At 38.5% G+C, this 26,799-nt stretch overlaps 1 protein-coding gene across 1 annotated transcript in view; it reads right to left on the reverse strand.

The window, feature by feature from the left end:
* Positions 1-1,193: 1,193 nt before the first annotated feature.
* The window catches only part of LOC131679932 (ras-GEF domain-containing family member 1B-A-like), an 87,525-nt gene continuing 61,919 nt past the window's right edge, over positions 1,194-26,799 (reverse strand). Inside the window, exons 4-7 of the mRNA XM_058960678.1 lie at positions 2,183-2,296; positions 1,860-2,056; positions 1,628-1,751; positions 1,194-1,523 (exon numbers count right to left, since the gene is read on the reverse strand). Coding sequence (XP_058816661.1) covers positions 1,194-1,523; positions 1,628-1,751; positions 1,860-2,056; positions 2,183-2,296 — 765 coding nt within the window. The remainder of the gene's footprint in view (positions 1,524-1,627; positions 1,752-1,859; positions 2,057-2,182; positions 2,297-26,799) is intronic.

Raw genomic sequence — 26,799 nt, forward strand, 5'->3', positions numbered from 1 at the left:
ACAGTACCATTCAATAGCTAGAGCTGTATGTAAGCAAAAACTCCAATTAAAATGCATCACTTGGTTGGTGCATACTTTGCAATTGAAACCAAATGTCCATCGATGGCAAACAAAACTTTACTATTCTATTGTAGTTAGGGTGATTTGCCTATTTGACCCTACCAGTTCAGTCAATATTCGTTGAACAAAGGCAGCAGAAGCTGCTGTAACCAAAGGATAAAGTGACTTGTGAAGTAGGATGAACATGTGCTAAACACCCTATAAACTAAATGGAAACTAAATGCATATAGGATACGCTTGAGAGATCAATTCACAGATTAGATCCACATCAGTTTCGAATTACACGCATGGTTCACATAGATTTGCGGATGACTAGATAGCAATACATCATAACCATGACAAAACTAACCTCTTGCGTCAACACTGAAATGGTTAGAGCAGTTTACTTTCTGTCGATATTGTACATTTCCAGCTCAATGGATTCTAGCATATCGGGAAACAAAATATATCCAAATGAGCAGACTGTGATTTTTAACTAAGCGAAACTAGCTGGATACTGAAATTAAACATCCACCAAATATCAAAATCGGGATCTATTATGTGACGTAATGTAATGTAAACAACACACATGAACGACTCGTATAGAATAATGAAACTTTAATTTGGCTTCTGTTTTGACATCGAAATCGAAATTAGTTTTTGGCATATAGGATTACTGTAGGTATACACAATTCCAAAGAGAGGTGCGATTTATAAATTACGTGACCTCAAAACGCAGAGCAGTAAATTTGTGACTGTGCATTTTGTGTCATGCATAATGCATGTCGTACAAAACCATCTGTGTTTTTTTGCTACAGCTTATTGGATAGTAATAGCGATTTCGATCTATAAGTTTATGATATCGTTCCAGAAAAAACAGTTAATATATTTTTTCTATATATAGTAATATTTAATGTAGTTATTTTAAGATTCACTACGTTCAAATAAAGATGGCAGCAGCGTTAAACACGTCAAACACAGTATAAATGTTAAATCGTGTAATTGTAGTTGGTTGTCAAGTGATGAGCGTGACCACTTCTCATCCCGGTGGGTCTGAGCTAAATCCCGGCCGCGATGAACTGTCCGTGCACTTATTAAAAAAAATGAAGGAATGGGATTACGACTGGCACACCAATTGTGATCCTATTCTCTTATTATACTAAAATATTCTGTATAATTGAAATGTACATCATTGCAATTTCGCTTACCTTCAATATTTCGTTAGCTACCAACAGTCGCAGTTTGGCGGACCACTCTAAGTAACTCTCCAGGTTGCAGGTTTTCTTCCCATCCAGCGTAACTCCTCCAATGGGTGCACTGGAGCCGTGCGGCCTGGGAGTAAAATCCTCCCGATTGGGGTCTTTCAGCAGATTTGCACTACACTGCACAAATTCTTCCGGTCCAACGTGTTTCGCTAGGTTTCGTTCGATTCTGCATAAAACTTGCGCTAATTGTGAAGCATTTGGCCATGTTATTGATTCAGTCTGTTTTGGGAGGAAATGCGAGCGAGGATAAATTAAATAGATAGACGTTCTACTATAGCCCAGCTGTGCAGCCCTCACGAAAGAACTTTATGATTGATATTTACCTTATTGTCAACGGTTGATTGATAGCTTTTGAGTTCATCTTCGTGTTTTTCGAGTTCAGTTAGACGAGCTAACAAGGCACACAGTAGTTCAGACACCACTTCGGCTAACTTAGTGTCTGCACATCTGTCGGGAGATGGAAAGACAAGAAAAACATGTGATTCGAACGTACAACGTGAAGAGAAGGCAGTACCATATCCCATCAATAAAAGCCGGACAACACACGCTACCCACCTAGCTACGATATGTTTAACATGATTCATCATTCGTTCGTCTCGAAAATCGTACGGGAACATCTTGGTCCAAATGGCCAACAGTGGCACGAGACAATCCAACGGTTCCGGCTCGGGTACGGTGTCCAGCAGCTTCCCCAGCAACTCGTGGGTTCGAATGAAAAATCGGCAGGATAGCAGGAAGGAGAAAACGTATTCCTATCCCGGCAGAGTTAATCAAGACCACCGAACAAGACGAATGAGACATAATTTAATTTCCGTTTGATGTCCAGCGTTCACGGTACGGTGAGCTCGGACTAATTTGCCACAGTCATAAAATCTTACCTGATCCAGTTCATCGGAGTTTGCTGGCATCAGCAATTCGATCAGAGACTCCATTGGACCGGACACGATGTTACCATTCCCGTACATCACCCCACCGGTGCCAAGCACTGCATGCTGGAACGAGACAGTAGGGTACCGAAAATAGTGTTATTGAGATAATCCCAGGAAGTTGTTAATTGTAATGCGATAACCGTGATTGGGTCGTGACGCTGACGCTCGCAAATTGGTGCCGAAAGGAATCGCCTGCTTGCATTTGATGGAGAGGAATAATTTTGTGTTTCATGAATATGCAGAGGGTAAGAAATTTAAGATTTTATTCCCGGTCATGAAGGAAGTCGTAGCTTTTGAGCAACGTCATTAATGTTAATTTGAGCATTTGCAGCGTGGAGTGAATGTGCCGTAAAGTAGTAAAGTGGTGAAATTGCCTTGCTAATGGGGAAACGTGTACAGCAATAACAGAAACCACATTTATATTAATTTATTCATAAATAAAACTCGTAATGTCAACATTCTGAAGTGAGGCATAAATTTGCATTTTCTTGTCAAACGTATTTTTTGCTAGCTGTAATGTTGAGCCAACAATGGCCATAAAAGTATGTTTAATGTTAAAAATAATTAATGTTTGCAATAATCATTTAATGCCTGTTGGCTATGTATGCATATGAATCGATCAAATGTAAGCAGAGGGTTTATTCAGGAATCCGGAAACAATAACAGTTTTTGCAAAACACTCAACTCAAAATAAACACGGCGATTGTTTTTGGACATATTGATATACAATCGATTTCCCCTCGAGCATTAATTATGTAGTATTTTGTAGTAACACCCGGATAATTAAATTTGGACAACAAACGGAACCCGACCCGAACCAAATTTTGGAATACCCGAGTCCGAATTGAATTTGAAAATCTCAATTTTAAAGAACCCGAACCAAAATTCGTCGGATTCCGGTCGGGTCCCAGTTTTGGGTTCAAAAAACGCGAACACGACCGTCTCGGAATTGTAAATATTCGATTCATTGTAAAGCACTTACATTTCTGAAAAGATATTATTGTTTCAAGTACAAGCAATAAATTTATGATTAAAACGTTAATCACGGATAATTTTTTCCACACTCACGTTACTTTTGCATGGTAGCTGGTGTGTAAAGAGTGGCTCGATCATTCAAATTTGTGTGAAATACTCTGATTTTCGTAGAACATCAATTGGTGGGCGCCAATTGCTAATCGGAATATCGTTCAGATAAGTATAGGTGTTACAGGTAATACTTCTGCACGAAAAAAATATACACTGAAAAAAGTGGCATTTTTCACAAAAACAAAAATAAAATATGATAAAAATTTAAATCACAAAAAAAAACATTTTTTCTAATTTTTTATATTTTGTCAATAAAAATCTAAAGAGAAAAGAAACATTTTGAATGTGGTTTCATGATGGAGAAATTATCAGTAAAAAAGTTTTTCTAACAATAACTTTATACATGTTTTTAAATTTCATACTAATTGACATACAAAACTGTAATTTAATTACAGAATATAATTCTAAGTATCATTTAAAATCAAAATGCATTTAACAAATATCTTCCGAAATGTGACAGTTTTCGTGATATTTGGAATTTTGCTCCAACAAAAACAATTAATTCATGTAATTATGTCCTTTTTAAAATTTATTCGCGTTACCCCATCATAAATTGTCAAAAGTCTGATGTTAATCCTTTTTGAAAACATAAAAGAAGCTTTTTAAGTGTATTTGGATCATGGAGAAGCTTTTCAGTTTGTCTTCACATCTCGACCTGAGCAGAAGCAAAAAATCGTCCCGCGCAAGTGAAACAGTCAATTCTACCTAAAAATCAATCGGTGCCTATCACACAAGCAGTCCATATAACAATAGCCTATACCTACTGTGCGATTTAGTGATGAGTGACGGTGCCCAGCAAAAAGCAACCCAGATACGGCCGAACTGTGTTGCTGTTGATTTTTCGAAATGCCCCGTAAGACCAGCCATTCGGGAAGTGGAACAGTTATTAAAAGTGCAGATGAAACTCAATCTGGCTGAAGTGAAAACCCTACAAATGCATCATATCAAACATTGCGTGCTGATTTCGTTCAACAACATTAACCAAGCTGAGTCATTCGCCTCGCGAAACAACATGCAGCACACCGCCGAATGCGGCAATGTTAAATATAGCATTCCCGTATACATCGAGAACGGCGCTGTAGAAGTTCGTGTCCATGATTTGGCTACGCGTACCCCTGACGGCGCGATTAAAAAATGCTTGCAAAAATACGGAGAAGTAGACTCCGTTACACATGAGACTTGGAGGAATTTTTTCCCGGGCATCCCTAACGGTGTTCGTGTGGTGAGAATGCGTGTGACCAAGCCAATTCCCTCATACATAACCGTCACAGCGTTAGGAAATGACGATGTTCTCATTCATCAAACATCACTAGTCACGTACCCAGGGCAAATTCCTACGTGCCAGTTCTGCACGAAGAAGCTGCACCTCGGAAAACCTTGCGTAGAAACTGTTAAGGAAAACTTATCCAATCCAACTGAAATCAGCCCAGAACCATCTTACGCTAAACCACTAACAGCTGCAAAACCAACATCTTCGGATCAAGCACCAACAACCAGCAACAACAACAACGAAACGAATGCCGAAAAATACGAACATACAATGACGACCGATAAGAGTAAGACACAAACTGGAACATCTGACCGCGAGCAGCAGGAAAGTAGTACGGATGAGGACATGGACATGAACGACAACGCAAAAGAAGACAAACGGATCGAGCCTCAAATGGCAGTGGACAACACTGGCAATATTACGCCCCCTAGAAAAAGGATCTCAACACGCAGCAGAAAGCTGCGTCTAAACGAGACAAAAAACTTAACATAGTTGTTTTTTTTTATTTATTGTAAAAAACGAACAATCGGCCTCGTTGAGCTACCGCATTTGGGCCTAAATAAATTTAATAATTATATATATATATATATATATATATATATATATATATATATATATATATATATATATATATATATATATATATATATATATATATATATATATATATATATATATATATATATATATATATATATATATATATATATATATATATATATATATATATATATATATATATAAATAAAAAAAATGGAGAAGCTTTTAATAAAAAAGTTTTCCTAACAAGAACTTTCGACAAATTTTTATAATTTGCAGTCAAAAGTACAATTTTATTTTTGAAAATTATTCAAAACACCATTTCAAATCAAAATACTTATAACAAAAATTTTCTGAAATGTTGTAGTTCTCGAGATATTTTAAACTTTGTTTTAACAACACAATTATTTTGTTTTACTGCGACCTTTTCAGAAGTTATTCGCATTTCTCCATCAACAACAATTAGTTTTTCGTAAGGCCCATAACATTTCCTATAACTTGACATCAAGGCTTAAACTATATAGTTTAATCATCAGATCCTATGGTTGAATCATATTTTGATTGTTTTTGTATAGCTTTCAAACGGTTTACAATATCGCCTTGATTTCAATGGAAAAGTTATAGGAAATATTATGGGCCTTACGAAAAACTAATTGTTGTCGATGGAGAAATGCGTATAACTTCTGAAAAGGTCGTAATAAAACAAAATAATTGTGTTGTCAAAACAAAATTTAAAATATCTCGAGAACTACTACATTTCCGAAATTTTTTGTTATGAGCATTTTGATATAAAATGGCGTTTAGAATCATATTCAAAAATAATATTGTACTTTTGACTTCAAATAGTATGAATTATAAAAATTTGTCAAAAGTTGTTGTTAGGAAAACTTTTTTATTAAAAGCTTCTCCATGATCCAAATACACTGAAAAAGCTTCTTTTATGTCTTTAAAACGATAAACATTAGACTTTTAACAATTTATGATGGGGTAACGCGAATAACTTTTAAAAAGGACATAATTACATGAATTAATTGTTTTTGTTGGAGCAAAATTCCAAATATCTCGAAAACTATCGCATTTTGGAAGATATTTGTTAAATGCAATTTGATTTAAAATGATACTTGGAATTATATTCTGTAATAAAATTAAAGTTTTGTATGTCAATTAGCATGAAATTTAAAAACATGTATAAAGTTATTGTTAGAAAAACTTTTTTGCTGATAATTTTTCCATCATGAAATTACATTCAAAATGTTTCTTTTCTCTATAGATTTTTGTTGACAAAATATAAAAAATTTGAAAAAATTTTTTTTTGCAATTTGAATTTTTATCATAAATTTTTGTTTTTGTGAAAAATGACACAACATTTTGATCAGTGTATATTTTTTTCGTGCAGCAGTATTCATTACCTGTATTTCGTTCTCAGATAGTTTTACTGTATAAAATAGCGTAATCGAACAAATTTTTTTTGAAATTATTGCATATAGAAACGTCTACGCCCTTTTGAAAAATTGATCTTGTATCAGAATATTGAAATCGTCGAGATTCATAAACCGAACACAAATGTAAAGTTTCGTTCGAATCGACGATGGTCATATTTTGCGGTCGGCCGGTTTCTCATGGAATCCCTCTGCTTCTTCAGTTGTAGTTTAATTTGTCCATAATGAACAGTCTGTGTGCACCGTGCAGGCAGTGGTCAGCTATCTTCGTCCGCGTCCCTTATCACTTATTTTTATAAAGTGATTCATCAGCAGTGCTATTTTTTAAAAACGATCCTATTTTAATGCAAATAATCTAATCCACTGTGTATTTAATGTTGATGGGAATACGCATGGTCTTGTCTGAGTGAATGATGGCTTTTGAATTATGAGAATTGACAATTCGCGAGAGGAATTCAAAATCAGTTACCAATTTTTGGTAGTCATATCAACACGAAGAACGAATGTTTTATTGTCATATTCATTGTATTATTTTTAGTCCATTAAGTCATCAATAAATTATGTTAATTTTGTTGAGTACTTGCATATACTTTGGAGTAGTACATGCAATATATTACTGTCGCGTCAACCATATTTCTTCATGAGAATAAAAATGTTGTACCTTGATTATTGACGCAAAAGGTGACAAGTTAGTTTGTTTTTGATCTGATTGTTTTCAATTTTGTCCTAGTAATTAGCGTAAAAAATCGCGCACATGACATCGGTTGTCTATCCTACATACAAAGGTAGTCGTTTCAGGTATTTCGGCAGTGTTTATTTTATACCGAAAATGTGCCTTAGATAGCATAACAACGTGCGCGAATAATTATAACATAAGAATCGATCGCTCGCGGAGAAAGAAGCCGTGTTTCGCCGGAATGAAGAAGCAAGGAATAACAAAATCGTTCACCGACTTTAGGCTGTACGGAGCTGAGGTTGGTTGTTTTACACATCGAGCATTTCAAAATTAATTCAATAATCGACAAATCTCGACAGCCGGCTGCCCCGAGCAAATAAAACACATGGTAACACTACTGAGAATTGCACAGATCGTATCACTTATCAAGGAGATTTCTGATTTGTGTAACTCTTTACCCATCCTTCCCATGGTAAGCGTGGAGATGCAGAGGTATACACGGTCTCCATAACAACGTTTGTTATACTAACTTTCCCGATGACTGTAAGGACGTGGCCGGCGCTGTTATTGGCATTTGAAAGTATTGAACTCTCGAAACGTGCACATTGAGGATGGATAGCTACTCCCAGGTCGTTGATTCTCTATGCAATCGCTTTTTCTGGTCAATCACGGAGTAGCAACTACGTATTGTACGGTCATCATGCTCATGCTCAATGAGCAACCTGTGCAAAAAAATAAACATGCAAAGTGAGTCTCACAGAAGGACTTGCAATGTCTCTATTCTCCGGGGATTCATAACGTCAAAAATATTCCGGGTTAACAAAGGCCATAGTAAATTGGGTGGCTGACAGGGGCGGATCCAGAGAAAAATTTCGGGAGGGGTCCGAAATTTCGATTTTAAATTGAACATTATACAATTCGTAATGCGTAATAACCTCCCCCTGGATCCGCCACTGGTGGCTGATAATGCTAGTCTTTGCTACAAGTGTACGAAGTGCTTATCAGGCCTGTCTCCTGGTGTGCAACATGTCAGTTCGATTATCATTGAGTTGGATAAGAATATGGAACAATTCGTTTCCATTTCTGAATCTCTCACCGATGCACATATAAACAACGGAATAGAAAAGCTGATCAGGTATTAACAACGCTTTCGAGAGTAAATTGTTTCAACTCTCTTCTGTTGTAACTCACTTCGAGATTCCCAGAGATCATACTTATATAGAGATGCACGAAGACAGTAACCAAAATTTCCAATCGAGCAATGTAAACAAATATTCAAAATTGATATACCTGCCCAACACCCCTCGATACCAAAATTCCACCAATCCTACGCACGATCTTTAGCACCAACCTTGGTATCATCAACGGACTGCGTTTCTTAAACCGTGCGCTTCGACATTGGTTTTCTCTGACATCTCCATGCCGAGACATCAAAGGAGATAAAAGCAGCCGTCGCGTCGGAGAGCATGTGAGAATAAAACAGCTGAAAATAGTTGTTTCAATTTATAAGAGCATTTTCTAAAAGTGATAAACAATTTAATTAATGTTGACAGAAATAAACCTCGACTGTGAGAGGAGTTTGACCACACTGATTATCGGCAAAAGTGGATATGCATACGGTTGACACCTGTGAGCGAGTAATCACCCCTGTAGATATCCCGGTGGCTAAACAAGTAGTCCGTCGACCCACAGGTGTCGCCTACAAGTACCACCGAAACGAATCGGTCTGAGATACTGTCACTACGATCGGGGGAACTCACCATTCGCCGGACATGCTGCTAATGGTTCGTAAACTTAGCCGATCCAATCACTCCTTCCCATGAAAATACAAATAAAAAATGCGAGAATGTGTTGTTTTGATCTAATTAAGCAATTACTTTTCTTCATATAGTACTGTTTCATTTTTTCACAAATATCTCCACAATGATTTAGTTAGAACCATAAAACCCTGCGTTCATTTGGATTTGTTCTGCTCCCAAGCCCAGTTGACAGAATTTGACTGCTGAGACCACCCACGTAAAAAGATAATACATGTGTACAGGTTTCCACATTCTTTAAGGCGCAAACGGTAGTAACTTAGTAATTTTTACCAATATAATTGAAAGACGGGAAACCAATTCGTCGGAGATTAAAAACTTCAAGAGGCTCGTCGAGCTTATTTCTCAAACTCGATTTATGTCCTTGTACTTCGACTACATGGCACAGAGCATCAATCGTTCTTCGTATAATCCCAACCGTGTCCCTTCGGACCGCCTCAGCTCTATCTAGACTCTTCGTGAGATGAAGCCCAAAAAGCAATTCCCGTATTTTCTGAGGATGATACGGGAGTCCTTGTGTATGTTATCTGAAAAATCTTAGCAGATTACCTTTGTTTGGGCCCCTCTCATTGCCCTATCTCGAGAAATGAAAACGTCGACTTGTTAGCAAAAATGGGCGCATTAGAAGGTGATATATACGAAAGACCAATCTGCTTCAACGAATTTTTTAGTGTTTGTCGTCAGAGGACACTCAACAGTTGGTATACCTCATCGAGCAATGGGGAACTTGGACGATGATTACATTCCATTATCCCTAAGGTATCAATGAAGCCTTGGTTCAGGGGGATGAATGTGGGTCGGGATTTCATTCGTGTAATGTCCCGGCTTATGTCCAACCACTACACGTTGGTTGCGCATTTACGGCGTATTGGGTTTGCGGAGAGTAGTCTGTGCGCTTGTGATGAGGGCTGTCACGACATCGAGCCCGTTTCTGCGTATGCGCCGGGTATTGTGATAAATGTCCCAATTTAGCTCCTCTCTTTTATTCCTCGTTTTAGAAGTTCTCTGTCCTGCAACGTAAATTGAAGCAAGAGCGACCCGATTCTCCGCAGGTCCGATGAATTCCGCCCATCAACCCGGGTCTTGACGTCTGGGTAGCCTGAGGTTCTAAGTCATGTCGCTAATCTCCCGTTTGTCTGAAAGTGGCAAGTTTGGCCTTCTCTACCTGTCCCCATGTCCACTTACTCTTTTCTGTCACTGATATAACTGCCGCAACATCGATGTTGGAAATAAACCAAATTTATATTTTGTATTCCTAGTTTAAAGATATCTGTATTTTTGTCATAAAAACTATACTTTCTCACCTTTTATTCTGAATTGTATTCTTAGTTTTATGATAGCTGTAAAATGTCTCGTAAAAAAACTTGTGTTCCCCCTTTTGTATACAAAGCTGGATTCCTAGTTTTAAGATAGTTGCAACATTTTTTCTAAAAAAAACTAATGTATCCCATTGTTGTATATAGCATTGTATTTCTAGTTTTAAGATAGCTGTGAAAAATTTCCTCTTATTATTAAAAAAATCAACATTGTAACCTCCTAGTTTTAAGATATCCAAAGTGTAAAAAAAAGAATTTGGCTTAGCTTGGCGGTGCCAAACTCTTTTTTGTGCTTATCAAATAAACGAACTGAAAAAATAAATTAGCAATCTGGTGTGCACTGTCTTGAGAACAAAGGAAACATTTTATTTATTTTTGCCATCATGAGTGAAAGCTGCAAAAAAGCTACTTCGACCCAACACAGCGATATTTTTCAAAGAGATGAATCTTCTGAAGGTGAAAATGGACATTAGGTTTAAAGAAGATAGGCATCTTTAGTATCATCATCTCCGCAATGCAGTGTTGATATCATCCAACATGCTAGTCCAAGAAGAACATTTCGTTTCACAGAACAACTTAAAGCACCTGACGTTGGAATATATGCATATAGGAAATGACTATATACAGGTAAGGCTACATGACCTATCACCGCGTGCCGTCCTGAGTGAATTGAAAAATGCATATCGCAAAAGGAAAAGTAGGGAAATTTTTTCACAGGTACTCGTAACGGTGTTGTCGACACACCTCCTACTTAACAATAAAACTGAAAACTTTTGGAGCTGCTATCAAATAAACTACGTTATGTACCCACGAAGGGAAAACTCTCACGTGTAAGTATTGTACTGAAATAGCACTCCAGAGACAACCGTTCACGGAAGATGCAGAGTAGAATGCATCTTAACCGATTGCTAACGCATCAACGGCTAACCAATAAAAATCAGTGCTTTCCATACCAATTTCTGAACCACAAAATATTGCCAAATTTGCGGTAGCTATTCTTAAGCAAAAGCATCAGCATCCCAAAATCAACTATAAGTAACATTGCTGAAGAATTCAATAACAATTACGACGGATTTACACTTGTGTAAGAAGAAGGGAAGAACATCGGATCGCGAGTACCAAGCGAGCGTGAAAAAACAAGTGAAAGACAATTTTTCTATTTTTTTTTACTTATTGTGAACATATCAAAGATCCATGGCTAGCTTGAGCTACCGTAATGAGTCGTATTAAATAAACGAATTTAAAAAAAAGCAAATGAAAATGCTTTGTTTGGAACGGTTAACGCGTTATTATCCAAAAACCAACATACATAAAAAGACAATGATTGACGCTTGTGCTTCCTCATATTTAGTGGGCAGGGCCGTCGAGAGCCGCGCCGGGCCCCGGGGTTCGAAGTACTGACGGGCCGTACCATATATGACTTCTTATTTCAACATCGATTAGAGGAACTATACAAATGCAACCGTTTCAATTAAACTATTTTTTATGAAAATTGTTTATTTGATACGATACGATTCAATGCGTTAGCTTACCAGAGTCGTCAGTATTTAAATTAAGTAATAGATGAAAAAAATAAAAATAATAAAGGAATATTTGTTTGTGGCTGGCCATTAGAATGACTTGCGTCCGATTTGCCATTGCAATTGGAAACCTTTTTTGCGACATTGCCATACAGTCCATATCGCCATCGTTCATGCTCCCTTGACGCACGTTAATGCTACCATCGTTAATGCTGCTCAGAATCCGAGCTTAGAAAAATTGACATCCCTTCGTGAGCTTGAAAGAGAAATAAAATTCTATTCATGCCCGCCGCGATGAATCGAAGGTTTGTTTGTTTTCCTCGTCCGTCCGCTCTGAGATCATCAAGCAAAAGTGCACCAGATATAGATTATGCAGTTCAGTTATGCTCGAAAATGTAAAAGAACTTCTGCCTTCAAACTGTCCACATAATAACAAATGAATGCTTTGGTTTGTGAATGCATTTATATTTCCTCTGCACTCGACCATTCGATTCTGCATAAAATTTCAGTCAGTTTGGAAGTGAATGAATGAGGGAAGCATTGAAACTGAATATTGAATTCAGCAAATTAATCAGAAATAGGCAACTGAATGTAAAATTTCGCACCACTGATGCTGCCTTGTTTCTTATTGTAGGTACATGTTGATGATTTTGAGGCACTGGATGCAGTTATTGCAGTTGTCACTATGACCTGAACGAATTTTCTTTATTGGTTTCTGAACATGGTAAAATCGGTTTTGGAATCAGTTGTTACATTTGCGCTAACATTCAGAGAGAAAACATTCCGAATGCGATTGATGGGATCCAACCGCGAAGTCTGCTGTTAGAAAGACTGAGACAGAGAGTTGTGAGAGAAAGAGTTTCAACTTTTGGTGAATACTAATAGGTAGAATAAGTATCTAGTTCAATTCCCACATTTGTCTGCATCAAATGTGTACACTGGAACCTCTATTTACGGACCAAGCCAACGGTTCGTAAATTGAATTAGTTCGTTTTTTGGGATTTAGATCGTAAAAAATTCGCTTCACATTCTTATCAAAATTCGTTGGTTGAGCAACATTATCGATAACCCTAACAATATGGGTATTTCCGGAACGGGCTTGACAAGTACATGATGAAAATGGATATTTGGCACCTTTTTGAAATCCAGGATGGAGACTTCCGATTGAACAATAATCTCGATAACCCTAACAATTTGGGAATTTTTGAAACGGGCTTAATGAGTAGATGATAGAAATGGTACCTTGGAGCTATTTCAAACAATATCTGTATAAACTATGAGGGTATTTTTAAGCGGGTTTGCCGAGTAGATGAGCGATGCCCTTTTGAAGGCCAATATAGCGTCTTCTGGTTCAGAGAAGTTTTCTATAATCATATCATCCGCATCACAAATCAATATACCTATATCTATTCTATGATTATCTTTTTTCGAAAATGTCAATATTTTAGGTTATAGAGATGTCTTAACTGGAATTCGCCATCTTGGTTTTCAAAGTGGCTTCATTCATTGATTTTCGTTATCTACTCGTCAAACCCATTCCGAAAATATCCAACTTTTATTAGTAACATTTAGCTAAGAACATGATAAATTGTAAACAACTTCATACTGTACACTTTGACAAACACTTGCGATAAATGAAACCAGAATGGTTCCATTGCACTGTTAAATGAATCTAATTGGGTTACGTTCACGTACTTCAGAAAACCATTGGAACGATTGGAATATAGTTATTATTATTGAGAGGGAAAACCCCGCGGGAGTGGATTTTCAAAAGCTCCTTCTCCCGTAGGCACAAAACCTCTATTTTTTAGGTATCAACATTTAACAAACAAACCAAATGATACAATGACTAACACTAAACACTGCTTAAAATAAACACTTCTTAAACTCTATCTTACATAGGTAAAGTATTAACATTAACATAAATAATTGGTTAACACTATCAGGTTTGGGAAAGGGTGCGCGAAAACAATTTTTTTAAAGAAGTGCGAGACAAATTGAAGTCAAAGACATTGTAACATTGATTGAACACTCTACACATGCTACTGACGGGTTCATTTTTGCCATAATTAGTACGAGACACTGCACAGTGGGCAAAAAGCGACCCCCAGAGGCACTTAATTAGTCGCCGCGGGATTCCTATCATAATTTATATATGAAAAGTTGCGGAATTTGATAAGAAATCAAACGCACCTAGTTTGGTGCACTGCACGCATCTTTGGCCAGAGCTAGGGGGGTTTGAGTACCCGGAGAACTCCCGGTATTAGGCAAAAAGTGATTTCCAGAGGCACTAAATTAGTTGCCGCGGGATTTCTATAATAATTTATATATGAAAAGTTGCGGAATTTGATAAGAAATCAAATGCAACTGGTTTGGTTCACTGCACGCATCTGTGGCCAGAGTCACGGGGGTTTGAGTACCCGGAGTATTCCGGTATTAGACAAAAAGTGATTCCCAGAGGCACTTAACTGATCGCCGCAGGTTTCCTATCGTAATTTATATATGAAAAGTTGCGGAATTTGATAAGAAATCAAACGCACCTAGCTTGGTCCACTGCACGCATCTGTGGCCAGAGTCACGGGGGTTTGAGTACCCGGAGTATTCCGGTATTAGACAAAAAGTGATTCCCAGAGGCACTCAATTAGTCGCCGCGGGATTCCTATCATAATTTATATATGAAAAGTTGCGGAATTTGATAGGAAATCAAACGCACCTAGTTTGGTCCACTGCACGCATCTTTGGCCAAAGCTAGGGGGGTTTGAGTACCCGGAGAACTCCCGGTATTAGGCAAAAAGTGATTTCCAGAGGCACTAAATTAGTTGCCGCGGGATTTCTATAATAATTTATATATGAAAAGTTGCGGAATTTGATAAGAAATCAAACGCACCTAGTTTGGTCCACTGCACGCATCTGTGGCCAGAGTCACGGGGGTTTGAGTACCCGGAGTATTCCGGTATTAGACAAAAAGTGATTCCCAGAGGCACTCAATTAGTCGCCGCGGGATTTCTATCATAATTTATATATGAAAAGTTGCGGAATTTGACAAGAAATCAAACGTACCTAGTTTGGTCCACTGCACGCATCTTTGGCCAGAGCTAGGGGGGTTTGAGTACCCGGAGAACTCCCGGTATTAGGGAAAAAGTGATTTCCAGAGGCACTAAATTAGTTGCCGCGGGATTTCTATAATAATTTATATATGAAAAGTTGCGGAATTTGATAGGAAATCAAATGCAACTGGTTTGGTCCACTGCACACATCTGTGGCCAGAGTACCCGGAGTATTCCGGTATTAGACAAAATGTGATTCCCAGAGGCACATAACTGATCGCCGCAGGTTTCCTATCGTAATTTATATATGAAATGTTGCGGAATTTGATAAGAAATCAAACGCAACTGGTTTGGTCCACTGTACACATCTGTGGCTAGAGTCACGGGGGTTTGAGTACCCGGAGTATTCCGGTATTAGACAAAAAGTGATTCCCAGAGGCACTTAACTGATCGCCGCAGGTTTCCTATCGTAATTTATATATGAAAAGTTGCGGAATTTGATAAGAAATCAAACGCAACTGGTTTGGTCCACTGCACGCATCTGTGGCCAGAGTCACGGGGGTTTGAGTACCCGGAGTATTCCGGTATTAGGCAAAATGTGATTCCCAGAGGCACTCAATCAGTCGCCGCCGGATTCCTATTATAATTTATATGTGAAAAGTTGCGGAATTTGATAAGAAATCAAATGCAACTGGTTTGGTTCACTGAACGCATCTGTGGCCAGAGTCACGGGGGTTTCAGTACCCGGAGTATTCTGGTATTAGACAAAAAGTGATTCCCAGAGGCACTTAACTGATCGCCGCAGGTTTCCTATCGTAATTTATATATGAAAAGTTGCTGAATTTGATAAGAAATCAAACGCAACTGGTTTGTTCTACTGCTTGCATCTGTGGCCAGAGTCACGGGGGTTTGAGTACCCGGAGTATTCCGGTATTAGACAAAATGTGATTCCCAGAGGCACTTAATTAGTCTCCGCGATATTCCTATCATAATTTATACATGAAAAGTTGCGGAATTTGATAAAAAATCAAACGCAATTGGTTTGGTCCACTGCACGCATCTGCGACCAGAGTCACGGGGATTTTTGTAATCAGAGTATTCCGGTATTAGACCAAAAGTGATTCCTAGAGGCACTCAATTAGTCGCCGCGGGATTTCTATCATAATTTATATATGAAAAGTTGCGGAATTTGATAAGAAATCAAACGCAATTGGTTCGGTTCATTGCACGCATCTGTGGCCAAAGTCACGAGTGTTTGAGTACCCGGAGTATTCCGGTATTAGACAAAATGTGATTCCCAGAGGCACTCAATTTGTCGCCGCGGGATTTATATCATGATTTATATATGAAAAGTTGCGGAATTTGATAAGAAATCTAACGCAACTGGTTTGGTCCACTGCACACATCTGTGGCCAGAGTCACGGGAATTTTAGTATCCGAAGAATTTCTGGTATTAGAGTAAAGTAGTATAACTGCTAAAATATACGACTTTGTTCGTTTTTATTTCAGTTTCTAGGTGTTAACAATCTTGGTGAAAAACAATCTAAATTTTGAGTAATTTAATTTCTTTTCCGATAGTACCGTAACCCGGGGTGACATTGATCACTTTTCGAAGTAATCATTACATATACATTTTTTCAAGTTTAATATTTTTAAACCATGTACTTATGTACGAAGTACATGATTGGATGGTTTCACCTGAAATTCTCTGCTTACTACTATTTTTTCAAAAAACCTTAAAATTTGAAGTCCGTTTTCATATTCCGGGGTGGCTTTGATAACCTGTATATTCACCCACATTAAGTTCTTGATGTCAATGTTTTTCATTCAAATGTTTGTTTAAACTAATTTTAAATCGATACCCATTGTTAAATAGATGTTAATTGGCATTGTATACAGCATTTCACTATACTGTAAAATTCAAATGACCAAAATTCGTGTAAATCGGGTCTAACTAGAATAAAAGTATCTAAAAACTTATTTAACTGCTAAATTTGTTTTATTTCAGCGGTTTATCAATTAACAAAGATTTTCATCCATTTTAACATATTGGAGTATTGCACATAAAAAAATTTGAGAATTTTAGCTTGAAATAATTTGAAATAGTTGCTAACTAGTTTTACAAAACATTTTTCTAAAATTAAGCAAGCTCTCAAAAATCGATTTGGCACATCCGATACCAAAGAAAAATAAAAACTCGTTTGGAATCTACTATTCTAGCTAAAATCTAAGATTTATTTGTTGTATAAAAAATAGATGCTTTTAGAAGCTTCGTCAAAATAAGATAAAGTAAAAGTTAAGATTTTTGCATACTTTGTACTAATAAATCGAATAATGTACTCAAAAAGTATAATAAATCACTACTTTATAGTAACACTCATTACAAATTTGAATGATTAGGTAGACTATTCTAGCCAAATATGTAATCTACGAAAAAAGTTTCGAGTGATCAAAATCACCCCGACGATCAATGTCACGTTATTATAATTACCGAAGCGTGATGTCTATAATATAATATGGCTTCATTTTCAGAAAAAAAAATAGCCAAAAATTTTTTTCTGAGACACCTTTATGTGTAAAAACTTTACTACTGCCCTCATGGAAAATAGCAGCGAAAAAATACTTTTTTATTGAATTCTATCGGAAAAGAAATCAACTTACTCCAAATTTAGTTCATTCCTCACGAAGATACCCAAATACACTACACTCTCCTATTACCACACTCCCCTAAATTCCATAAATAACATCCCCAAAACTAAAATGAAAACGAATAAAGTCGAATATTTTGGCAGTTTTACTACTTTACCCTAATACCAGGAATTCTTCAGATACTAAAACCCCTTTGACTCTGGTCACAGATGCGTGCAGTGGATCAGTTGCGTTAGATTTCTTATCAAATTCCGTAACTTTTCATATATAAATCATAATAGGAATCCCGCGGCAACTAATTGAGTGCCTCTGGGAATCACTTTTTGTCTAATACCGGAATACTCCGGGTACTCACACACTCGTAACTTTGGCCACAGATGCGTGCAGTGGACCAAACCAATTGCGTTTGATTTCTTATCAAATTCCGCAACTTTTCATTTATAATGTATGATAGGAATCCCGCGACGACTAATTAAGTGCCTCTGGGAATCACTTTTTATCTAATACCGGAATACTCCGGGTACTCAATCCCTCGTGACTCTGGCCACAGATGCGTGCAGTAGACCAAACCAATTGCGTTTGATTTCTTATCAAATTCCGCAACTTTTTATATATAAATTATGATAGAAATCCCGCGGCGACTAATTGAGTGCCTCTGGGAATCACTTTTTGTCTAATACCGGAATACTCCGGGTACTCAAACCCCCGTGACTCTGGCCACAGATGCAAGCAGTAGAACAAACCAGTTGCGTTTGATTTCTTATCAAATTCCGCAACTTTTCATATATAAATTACGATAGGAAACCTGCGGCGATCAGTTAAGTGCCTCTGGGAATCACTTTTTGTCTAATACCGGAATACTCCGGGTACTCAAACCCCCGTGACTCTGGCCACAGATGCGTGCAGTGGACCAAACTAGGTGCGTTTGATTTCTTATCAAATTCCGCAACTTTTCATATATAAATTACGATAGGAAACCTGCGGCGATCAGTTAAGTGCCTCTGGGAATCACTTTTTGTCTAATACCGGAATACTCCGGGTACTCAAACCCCCGTGACTATGGCCACAGATGCGTGCAGTGGACCAAACCAGTTGCATTTGATTTCTTATCAAATTCCGCAACTTTTCACATATAAATTATAATAGGAATCCGGCGGCGACTGATTGAGTGCCTCTGGGAATCACTTTTTGTCTAATACCGGAATACTCCGGGTACTCAAACCCCCGTGACTCTGGCCACAGATGCGTGCAGTGGACCAAACCAGTTGCATTTGATTTCTTATTAAATTCCGCAACTTTTCATATATAAATTCGTATAGAAATCCCTAAGCAACTAATTTAGTGCCGCTGGAAATCACTTTTTGCCTAATACCGGGAGTTCTCCGGGTACTCAAACCCCCCTAGCTCTGGCCAAAGATGCGTGCAGTAGACCAAACTAGGTGCGTTTGATTTCTTATAAAATTCCGCAACTTTTCAAATATATACTATGATAGGAATCCCGCGGCGACTAATTGAGTGCCTCTGGGAATCACTTTTTGTCTAATACCGGAATACTCCGGGTACTCAAACCCCCGTGACTCTGGCCACAGATGCGTGCAGTGGACCAAACCAGTTGCATTTGATTTCTTATCAAATTCCGCAACTTTTCATATATAAATTATGATACGAAACCTGTGGCGATCAGTTAAGTGCCTGTGAGAATCATTTTTCTCTAATATCGGAATACTCCGGGTACTCAAACCCCCGTAACTCTGGCCACAGATGCGTGCAGTGGACCAAACCAGTTGCATTTGATTTCCTATCAAATTCCGCAACTTTTCATATATAAATTATTATAGAAATCCCGCGGCAACTAATTGAGTGCCTCTGGAAATCACTTTTTGCCTAATACCGGGAGTTCTCCGGGTACTCAAACCCCCCTAGCTCTGGCCACAGATGCGTGCAGTGGACCAAACTAGGTGCGTTTGATTTCTTATCAAATTCCGCAACTTTTCATATATAAATTATGATAGGAATCCCGCGGCGACTAATTAAGTGCCTCTGGGGGTCGCTTTTTGCCCACTGTGCACTGGAAGACGGACAAAAGAGTAGGAACGAAGGTTTCGGAGGCGAATATCATTGTTGAGAAGACGGAGTAAATCAGGGCAGTCAATGCGAGACAATAACAGACCAGAGACAAAAGACCCTTTGGCCACATTGCGGCGCAAAGACAGTGTTTCAAGACCAATGAGGTTGCAACGATCTTCGTATCTGGGCAGATTGTAGGGATCGCTCCAAGGCAGGTGGCGCAGCGCAAAACGCACAGATTTACGCTCAATACTCTCGATGCGTTGAATGCTGTTCTTATAGAAAGGAGCCCAAACAACGGCGGCGTATTCCAGTGTGGAACGAACGAGCGAGCAGTACAACGTTTTTAAGCACTGTACGTTAGTGAAATGCTTAGTAACCCTAAAAATAACTCCTAGATTACGCGAAGCCTTAGACGAGATAAAAGCAATGTGATCCTTAAATGTAAGTTTTGAATCCAAAAGAACCACTAAATCTTTCACTGTAGTTTCTCTTTTTAATTTGTTTTGCAAGATAGTGTAGTCGAATGTTACGATGGAGCGTTTTCGTGCAAACGTAATCACAGAACACTTCGAGGCATTCAAAACCATCCTGTTAATCATGCACCAATTAGCGAAAATGTCTAACTGAGATTGCAAAAACAAAGCATCAGAGTAACTTTTAACTATATGGAATAACTTATAATCATCGGCATAAGACACCTTGAAGCACTTAATCAATGAATCCAGATCGTTTATGTATAGAAGGAAAATATAAGGACCGATATGGCTGCCTTGAGGTACGCCGGACGTTACGTCGAAGGATGAGGATAAATGATTCCCGATTTTAATAGACATTTTACGGCCTGACAAGTAAGATCGAAACCATTCCAAAAAACTGCCGCAGAAACCGAGACGTTCCAGTTTCGCAATCGTAATTTGATGGTTGATTTTATTGAAGGCGGCCGACAGATCGGTGTATATTGCATCAGCCTGCAATCGATCCTGTAGCGAGCGAGCGATAAATGTGGTGTAGGCTACTAAATTAGTGCAAGTAGATCGCCTGGGAATGAAACCGTGTTGAGTTTCTGAGATGTAGCTAGAACAACAATGTGTCAAAAACTCGAGAACGATGAGCTCCAATAATTTCGATAGTGCACATAAAGATGCGATTCCTCGGTAATTGGGAACTTCGCTTTTGGATCCTTTTTTATAAACCGGAAAAACGTAAGATGATTTCCAGATGGTAGGAAACACTCCGGAACTTAACGATATATTGAAAACGACGGACAGAGGTAGGCAAAGCGACGACGAGCATTTTTTAATGATAGATGATGGGATTCCGTCAGGTCCAGGAGTGTTAGAATACTTGAGTTTTGTGCAAGCTTTTTGTACAATATCGGAAGATATCGTGAAATGAGGTCCAATACTAGTCCTACGGGGAATGTTGTCGGCTGCTGCGGAGACTTGTTGATTATTAAGAGTATCATTGGTAAAAACACAGCTGAATTGTTGGCGAAATAACTCACAGATGTCCGGCAATGAAGTCGCTTCTAAATCACCCACCCAGCGACATAGAAGTGGGTAAACCTGACTCACGCCTCTGTTCATTAACGTAATTCCAAAACTTTTTTGGATTGTTACGAAGGTGGCTCTGAATACGATGAAGGTAGGAATTGAAGAGAGACTTATTAAGTCTCTTGTAACAATGATTTAAGAAGATTCGGATTCTTTAGCATATCGGTTCGGTATTTCGAAAACTTTTTTAGAGCTGACCTTTTGGCCGATTTAAACTTTTTTAGTGTACGATTCGACCATGGAGGATATTCACAGCCATGATTGAGTTTTTTAGGAGTAAACTGGTCGATAGCATAAATCAGTACGTTCGAAACAATTTCAGCCGCTGCGTTTGCATCAGATTGTGGCAAGATTTCATTCCAATTGATACGAGACAAGAAAAGGTGCATTCCTCGAAAATCTGTCTTGCGATAGGCATTAGTCAGTTTCTCAGTGGTATCTTCGAATGTACAAGGTACACATTTTCGGAGAAAACAATGAAGAGCAGGGTGGTGTTGGCATAGTTTAACGAGAGGAGCTGGAGCACGACAAACGGCAAAGTGATCGGAGAGCTCCTGGCTTCCAAAGCAAAGATCCAAAATACAGTTGTTGTCATTATTGACGTCAAATAGTTGAACTAGCCCCGCGGTGCTGTAACCGTCGAGTAGCTGAGTGATACACGTGTTAGTTGATGAGTGTGATGAGTCTGGATACAAAAATGATGTATTATTGCGAACCCAATTAATGCCGCTAAAGTTTTGCCTTTCTCAATAGAAAGGTATTGCAATTGCTCTGAAAACCGACTTTTTAACGGAGGCCCGGAGGGCCGAGTGACATATACCATTCGATTCAGTTCGTCGAGTTCGGCAAATGTCTGTGTGTGTGTATGTATGTGTGTGTGTATGTATGTGTGTGTATGTGCGTCTGTGTGTGTGTACGCGAACACAATCTCACTCACTTTTCTCAGAGATGGATGAACCGATTTTTACAAACTTAGTCCCAAATGAAAGGTGCAACGTTCCCATAGGCTGCTATTGAATTTCTAATGGATCCGACTTCCGGTTCCGGAATTACAGGGTGATGAGTACGATCACGCAGAAAACGTCGATTTTAAGAAATTCTGCAATGAATGTATAATGGTGAAAATTTTTCCAAAATGTGACCACAACTGCTTCGATTTGTAGTACTAGGTCATTAACAGCCATTCAAAGTCTCTTTGGTCACATTGGCCACCATCATCGGTTCCGGAAGCCCCGGCGGAAGTATCCAAATTCAGAGTAACAGTCACATCGGTTTCTCGGAGGTGGCTAGACCGAATCAACCAAACTTAGTCTCAAATGAAAGATGTTGCGTCCCCGTAAATGGCTATTAAATTTTATCCCCAACCGACTTCCGGTTCCGGAGTTACGGGTTGTGGCGTGCGATCACATAGCAAATTGTGATTCAAACCGATACCCCGATGGAAGCAAAAAAGGTAAAAATTTCGCTAAAATGTCTCTCAAATACCTTAACTTCGCAGTTCTAGGTCACCGACGGCCAAACAAACTTTCGTTGACTACATTGACCACCATAGACGGTTCCGGAAGTGCCCGGGAAAAGCGGCCATCTTTCAAAATTTACGAACTCACATCAGTTTCCCTGAAATGGTTGGGCCGATTTTCACAAACTTAGTCCCAAATGATAGCTATATTATCCCCACAGATGTCTATAAAATTTCGTACGGATCGCTTATATGGGGCCGGAAATATAGACTAAATCGTCCGGTCATATATGAAATTCCCATATAAACCGGAACTCAATTTTTTTTTTTCAAAGGGGGGACCCCATGAAATTTCAGAAATCGAATTCGTATTTTTGATGCCAAACATCTTTAAAATGCATGAAACGTCGAGATTTTATGTTATCTCGAAATTTTTTTTTTTATAAAAATCGACTTTTTGGGACTTTGCCGATTTCGCACCTTTTTGCCTTTCTCAATAGAAAGGTATTGCAATTGCTCTGAAAACCGACCTTTTAACGGAGGCCCGGAGGGCCGAGTGACATATACCATTCGATTCAGTTCGTCGAGTTCGGCAAATGTCTGTGTGTGTGTATGTATGTATGTGTGTGTATGTGCGTCTGTGTGTGTGTACGCGAACACAATCTCACTCACTTTTCTCAGAGATGGATGAACCAATTTTTACAAACTTAGTCCCAAATGAAAGGTGCAACGTTCCCATAGGCTGCTATTGAATTTCTAATGGATCCGACTTCCGGTTCCGGAATTACAGGGTGATGAGTACGATCACGCAGAAAATGTCGATTTTAAGAAATTCTGCAATGAATGTATAATAGTGAAAATTTTTCCAAAATGTGACCACAACTGCTTCGATTTGTAGTACTAGGTCATTAACAGCCATTGAAAGTCTCTTTGGTCACATTGGCCACCATCATCGGTTCCGGAAGCCCCGGCGGAAGTATCCAAATTCAGACTAACAATCACATCGGTTTCTCGGAGATGGCTAGACCGAATCAACCAAACTTAGTTTCAAATGAAAGATGTTGCGTCCCCGTAAATGGCTATTAAATTTTATCCCCAACCGACTTCCGGTTCCGGAGTTACGGGTTGTGGCGTGCGATCACATAGCAAATTGTGATTCAAACCGATACTCCGATGGAAGCAAAAAAGGTAAAAATTTCGCTAAAATGTTCTCAAATAACTTAACTTTGCAGTTCTAGGTCACCGACGGCCAAACAAACTTTCGTTGACTACATTGACCACCATAGATGGTTCCGGAAGTGCCCGGGAAAAGCGGCCATCTTTCAAAATTTACAAACTCACATCAGTTTCCCGAAATGGTTGGGCCGATTTTCACAAACTTAGTCCCAAATGATAGCTATAACATCCCCATAGATGTACATATATAAAATTTCGTACGGATCGCTTATATGGGTCCGGAAATATAGACTAAATCGTTCGGTCACATATGAAATTCCCATATAAGTCGGAACTCTAATTTTTTTCAAAAAATTTCAGAAATCGAATTCGTATTTTTGATGCCAAACATCTTTAAAATGCAAGAAACGTCGAGATTTTATGTTATCTCGAAAAAATTTTATTTATGAAAATCGACTTTTTGGGACTTTGCCGATTTCGCACCTTTTTTCAGTTCAATATTACCGTGGCTGTTTTTTCTTTTACAAAATTTTAGAACTCGAATAATGATTTATTTTCCTGTATATGGTTGTCATGTGATGTGTAATAATAAAATGTAATATATGCATTTAAAAGTTTTTAATGAATATAAACAACGCACACATTCTCGTGATTCATGATTGAGAAAGGCACAATTGCACCGCTAGGTGGATTAAAATAGGTTTTTTTGTTCATTTCGTTTATTTGATAGGCACAAATGCGTTAGCTTGGCGGTGCCAAATACTTTTGTTTTTACATTTTGGATATCTTAAAACTAGGAGGTTACAATGTTGAAATATATTTTTTTTACAAAGGAAAAGAAAATTTACAGCTATCTTAAGACTAGAAATAAGATTCAATATACAAGAGAGGGCCAAAAGATTTTTTTATGAAAAAATTTAAAACAAGGGATTCACTTTGATATACAAGAGGGGGAGTAATAGTATTTTACGAAATATTTTACGGTTATCTTAAAACTAACAATATAGTTTAGTACACAAAAGGGGGAACAAATTTTTATGAGAAATTTCACAGAAATCTTAAAACTAGGGATTCAATTCTATTTACAAGATGGAGGACAAGAGTTTCAATAAAGAGTAAAAATTATAGCTATCTTAAAACTAGGAATACAGAATACTAATTTGAATTTTTTAACTAAAACTTATGCTTGGTCAAGAGATTCAGAGGGTGGCTTATTTCCGCATCAATGTAGCAGCAGTTGTATCAAGGACAGGGGAGAGACAGGGAAAGAAGAGCAAAACTTGCAACTTTCGCTCGAACCGGGGGGGGGGGGAGGGGGAGGGGGGATCAGCGAAACAAATTTGCGCCTCAGTCTAGTATGTCGTCGAGTACCGGATTGGCGGATGGTATTCTTCGAACCCGCGGGGAATCCTTCAAAAGTCATCGGACCTCGAGTCGCTCTCGCTTCAGTTTCCTTCTATGCAGGCGTAGTAGTAAGGGCGACGGCGGTTACATAGTGGCACTCTGGAGCTGATCGGTTCCACAAGGCAGGAGGAAACTCTAAAAACGAGAAATAAAAGAGAGGGGCTAAATGCCGCTAAAGTTGAAGTAGTTGATTGTAATATATTTGCAGTGTCGACAGAAACAATAAACTTCGTCAATTAAATTAAAATAAATTTAATTCGGTTAAAAATGCGGGCCCCCAAAACAAACCCGGGCCCCAGGGTAGTTGCCCCCCCTGACCCCCCCCTCTCGTCGGGCCTGTTAGTGGGGACTACCGTCAAATCAGCTACAAATATATAGAGTATGTGCAGCTGTTGCCCATGCCAAAGACAACACTGCTACCACTGGTAGAAGTAACCATATCTAACCATATTTTAATTCACTGCGATTTTTCTCAAAACTTGCGTGCTCCGGTGGACGTTTGTTCCCTGTGATGAAACATTTTTCAAAACCAAACGGTTTATGCAACGATAACTTTTAATGTAGAATACATTTAAGCTTTCAATATAGGGGTCCCGTTTCAAAATATCGGCTGCTGCGGCGCCGCGTCAGATTTTGAACGTTAATAACTTTTATCATTCTTAACAGAATGATTTGATTTTTAGGCCAATTTGTTGAAAATATGTTCCTCTATGCTGTATTAAAATTTGAAGTATGTATAACATGCACTAATAACAAAAATTGTGTTTTGAAAAATCTTTCGAAAACGACTCGGAAAAGTGAAAATTTTCAGCCCATCCCGCACAGAGCCGTCACTTTGGTAGACCAACCGAACAATAAAATAATGAAAAGTTTATATATAGGTCCACTACATGTTTGTTCCTATGATTATTCGCATTGGGTTGCTTGACGAGAGCAGTTGGTGGGGGAAAGACGGCATATTCCTTTGGTTAGGCCATTAGAAGCCGGACGGAAAGGAAAGGCTCATGCACGGCACGAGAACGAGCGAGAAAGCGATAGTAGTGCATATAAGCGCGATTATAAAAATATCTATCGGTCGATTTTTCTCATCATTCGTATTCGTTCAAGTTCAAGCACTAGCAAGCAGCCAGTCCACCGAAGGAAAGCAGTTGGCGATGACGACGGTCGGAAAAAGTGCCCCAGCTACTGGTGACTCATCGCAACCCGATCAGGAACTGTCGCCCTGCAAGAATTTCGCCCCAACTAAAGGGCAACAGAGAAACTAATCTGTGTTCTAATAAGGGTTAAACTGGCTCACCGTGTCCGCGGGGAGTGCGTCTGAATTATGCTCCCGCAATAAAACAATAAACGGTTCTTTACAGGACCAATTAATTGTGTTCTAATAAGTGTTAAACTGAAATTTACATTTTATGGTGTATAACAAATAATTTTCAGAAAGCTATATAAGAAATACGATGTGTGGAAAGAAAGAAAGAGAATTTAAATTATCCTCTCTCGCTCGTTTTCGTGCACTGCTTTTCCATTCCTTTCTGCTGCTAATACCA

This window comes from Topomyia yanbarensis, chromosome 2 (assembly GCF_030247195.1).
Source record: "Topomyia yanbarensis strain Yona2022 chromosome 2, ASM3024719v1, whole genome shotgun sequence".
NCBI classification, from domain to species: domain Eukaryota; kingdom Metazoa; phylum Arthropoda; class Insecta; order Diptera; family Culicidae; genus Topomyia; species Topomyia yanbarensis.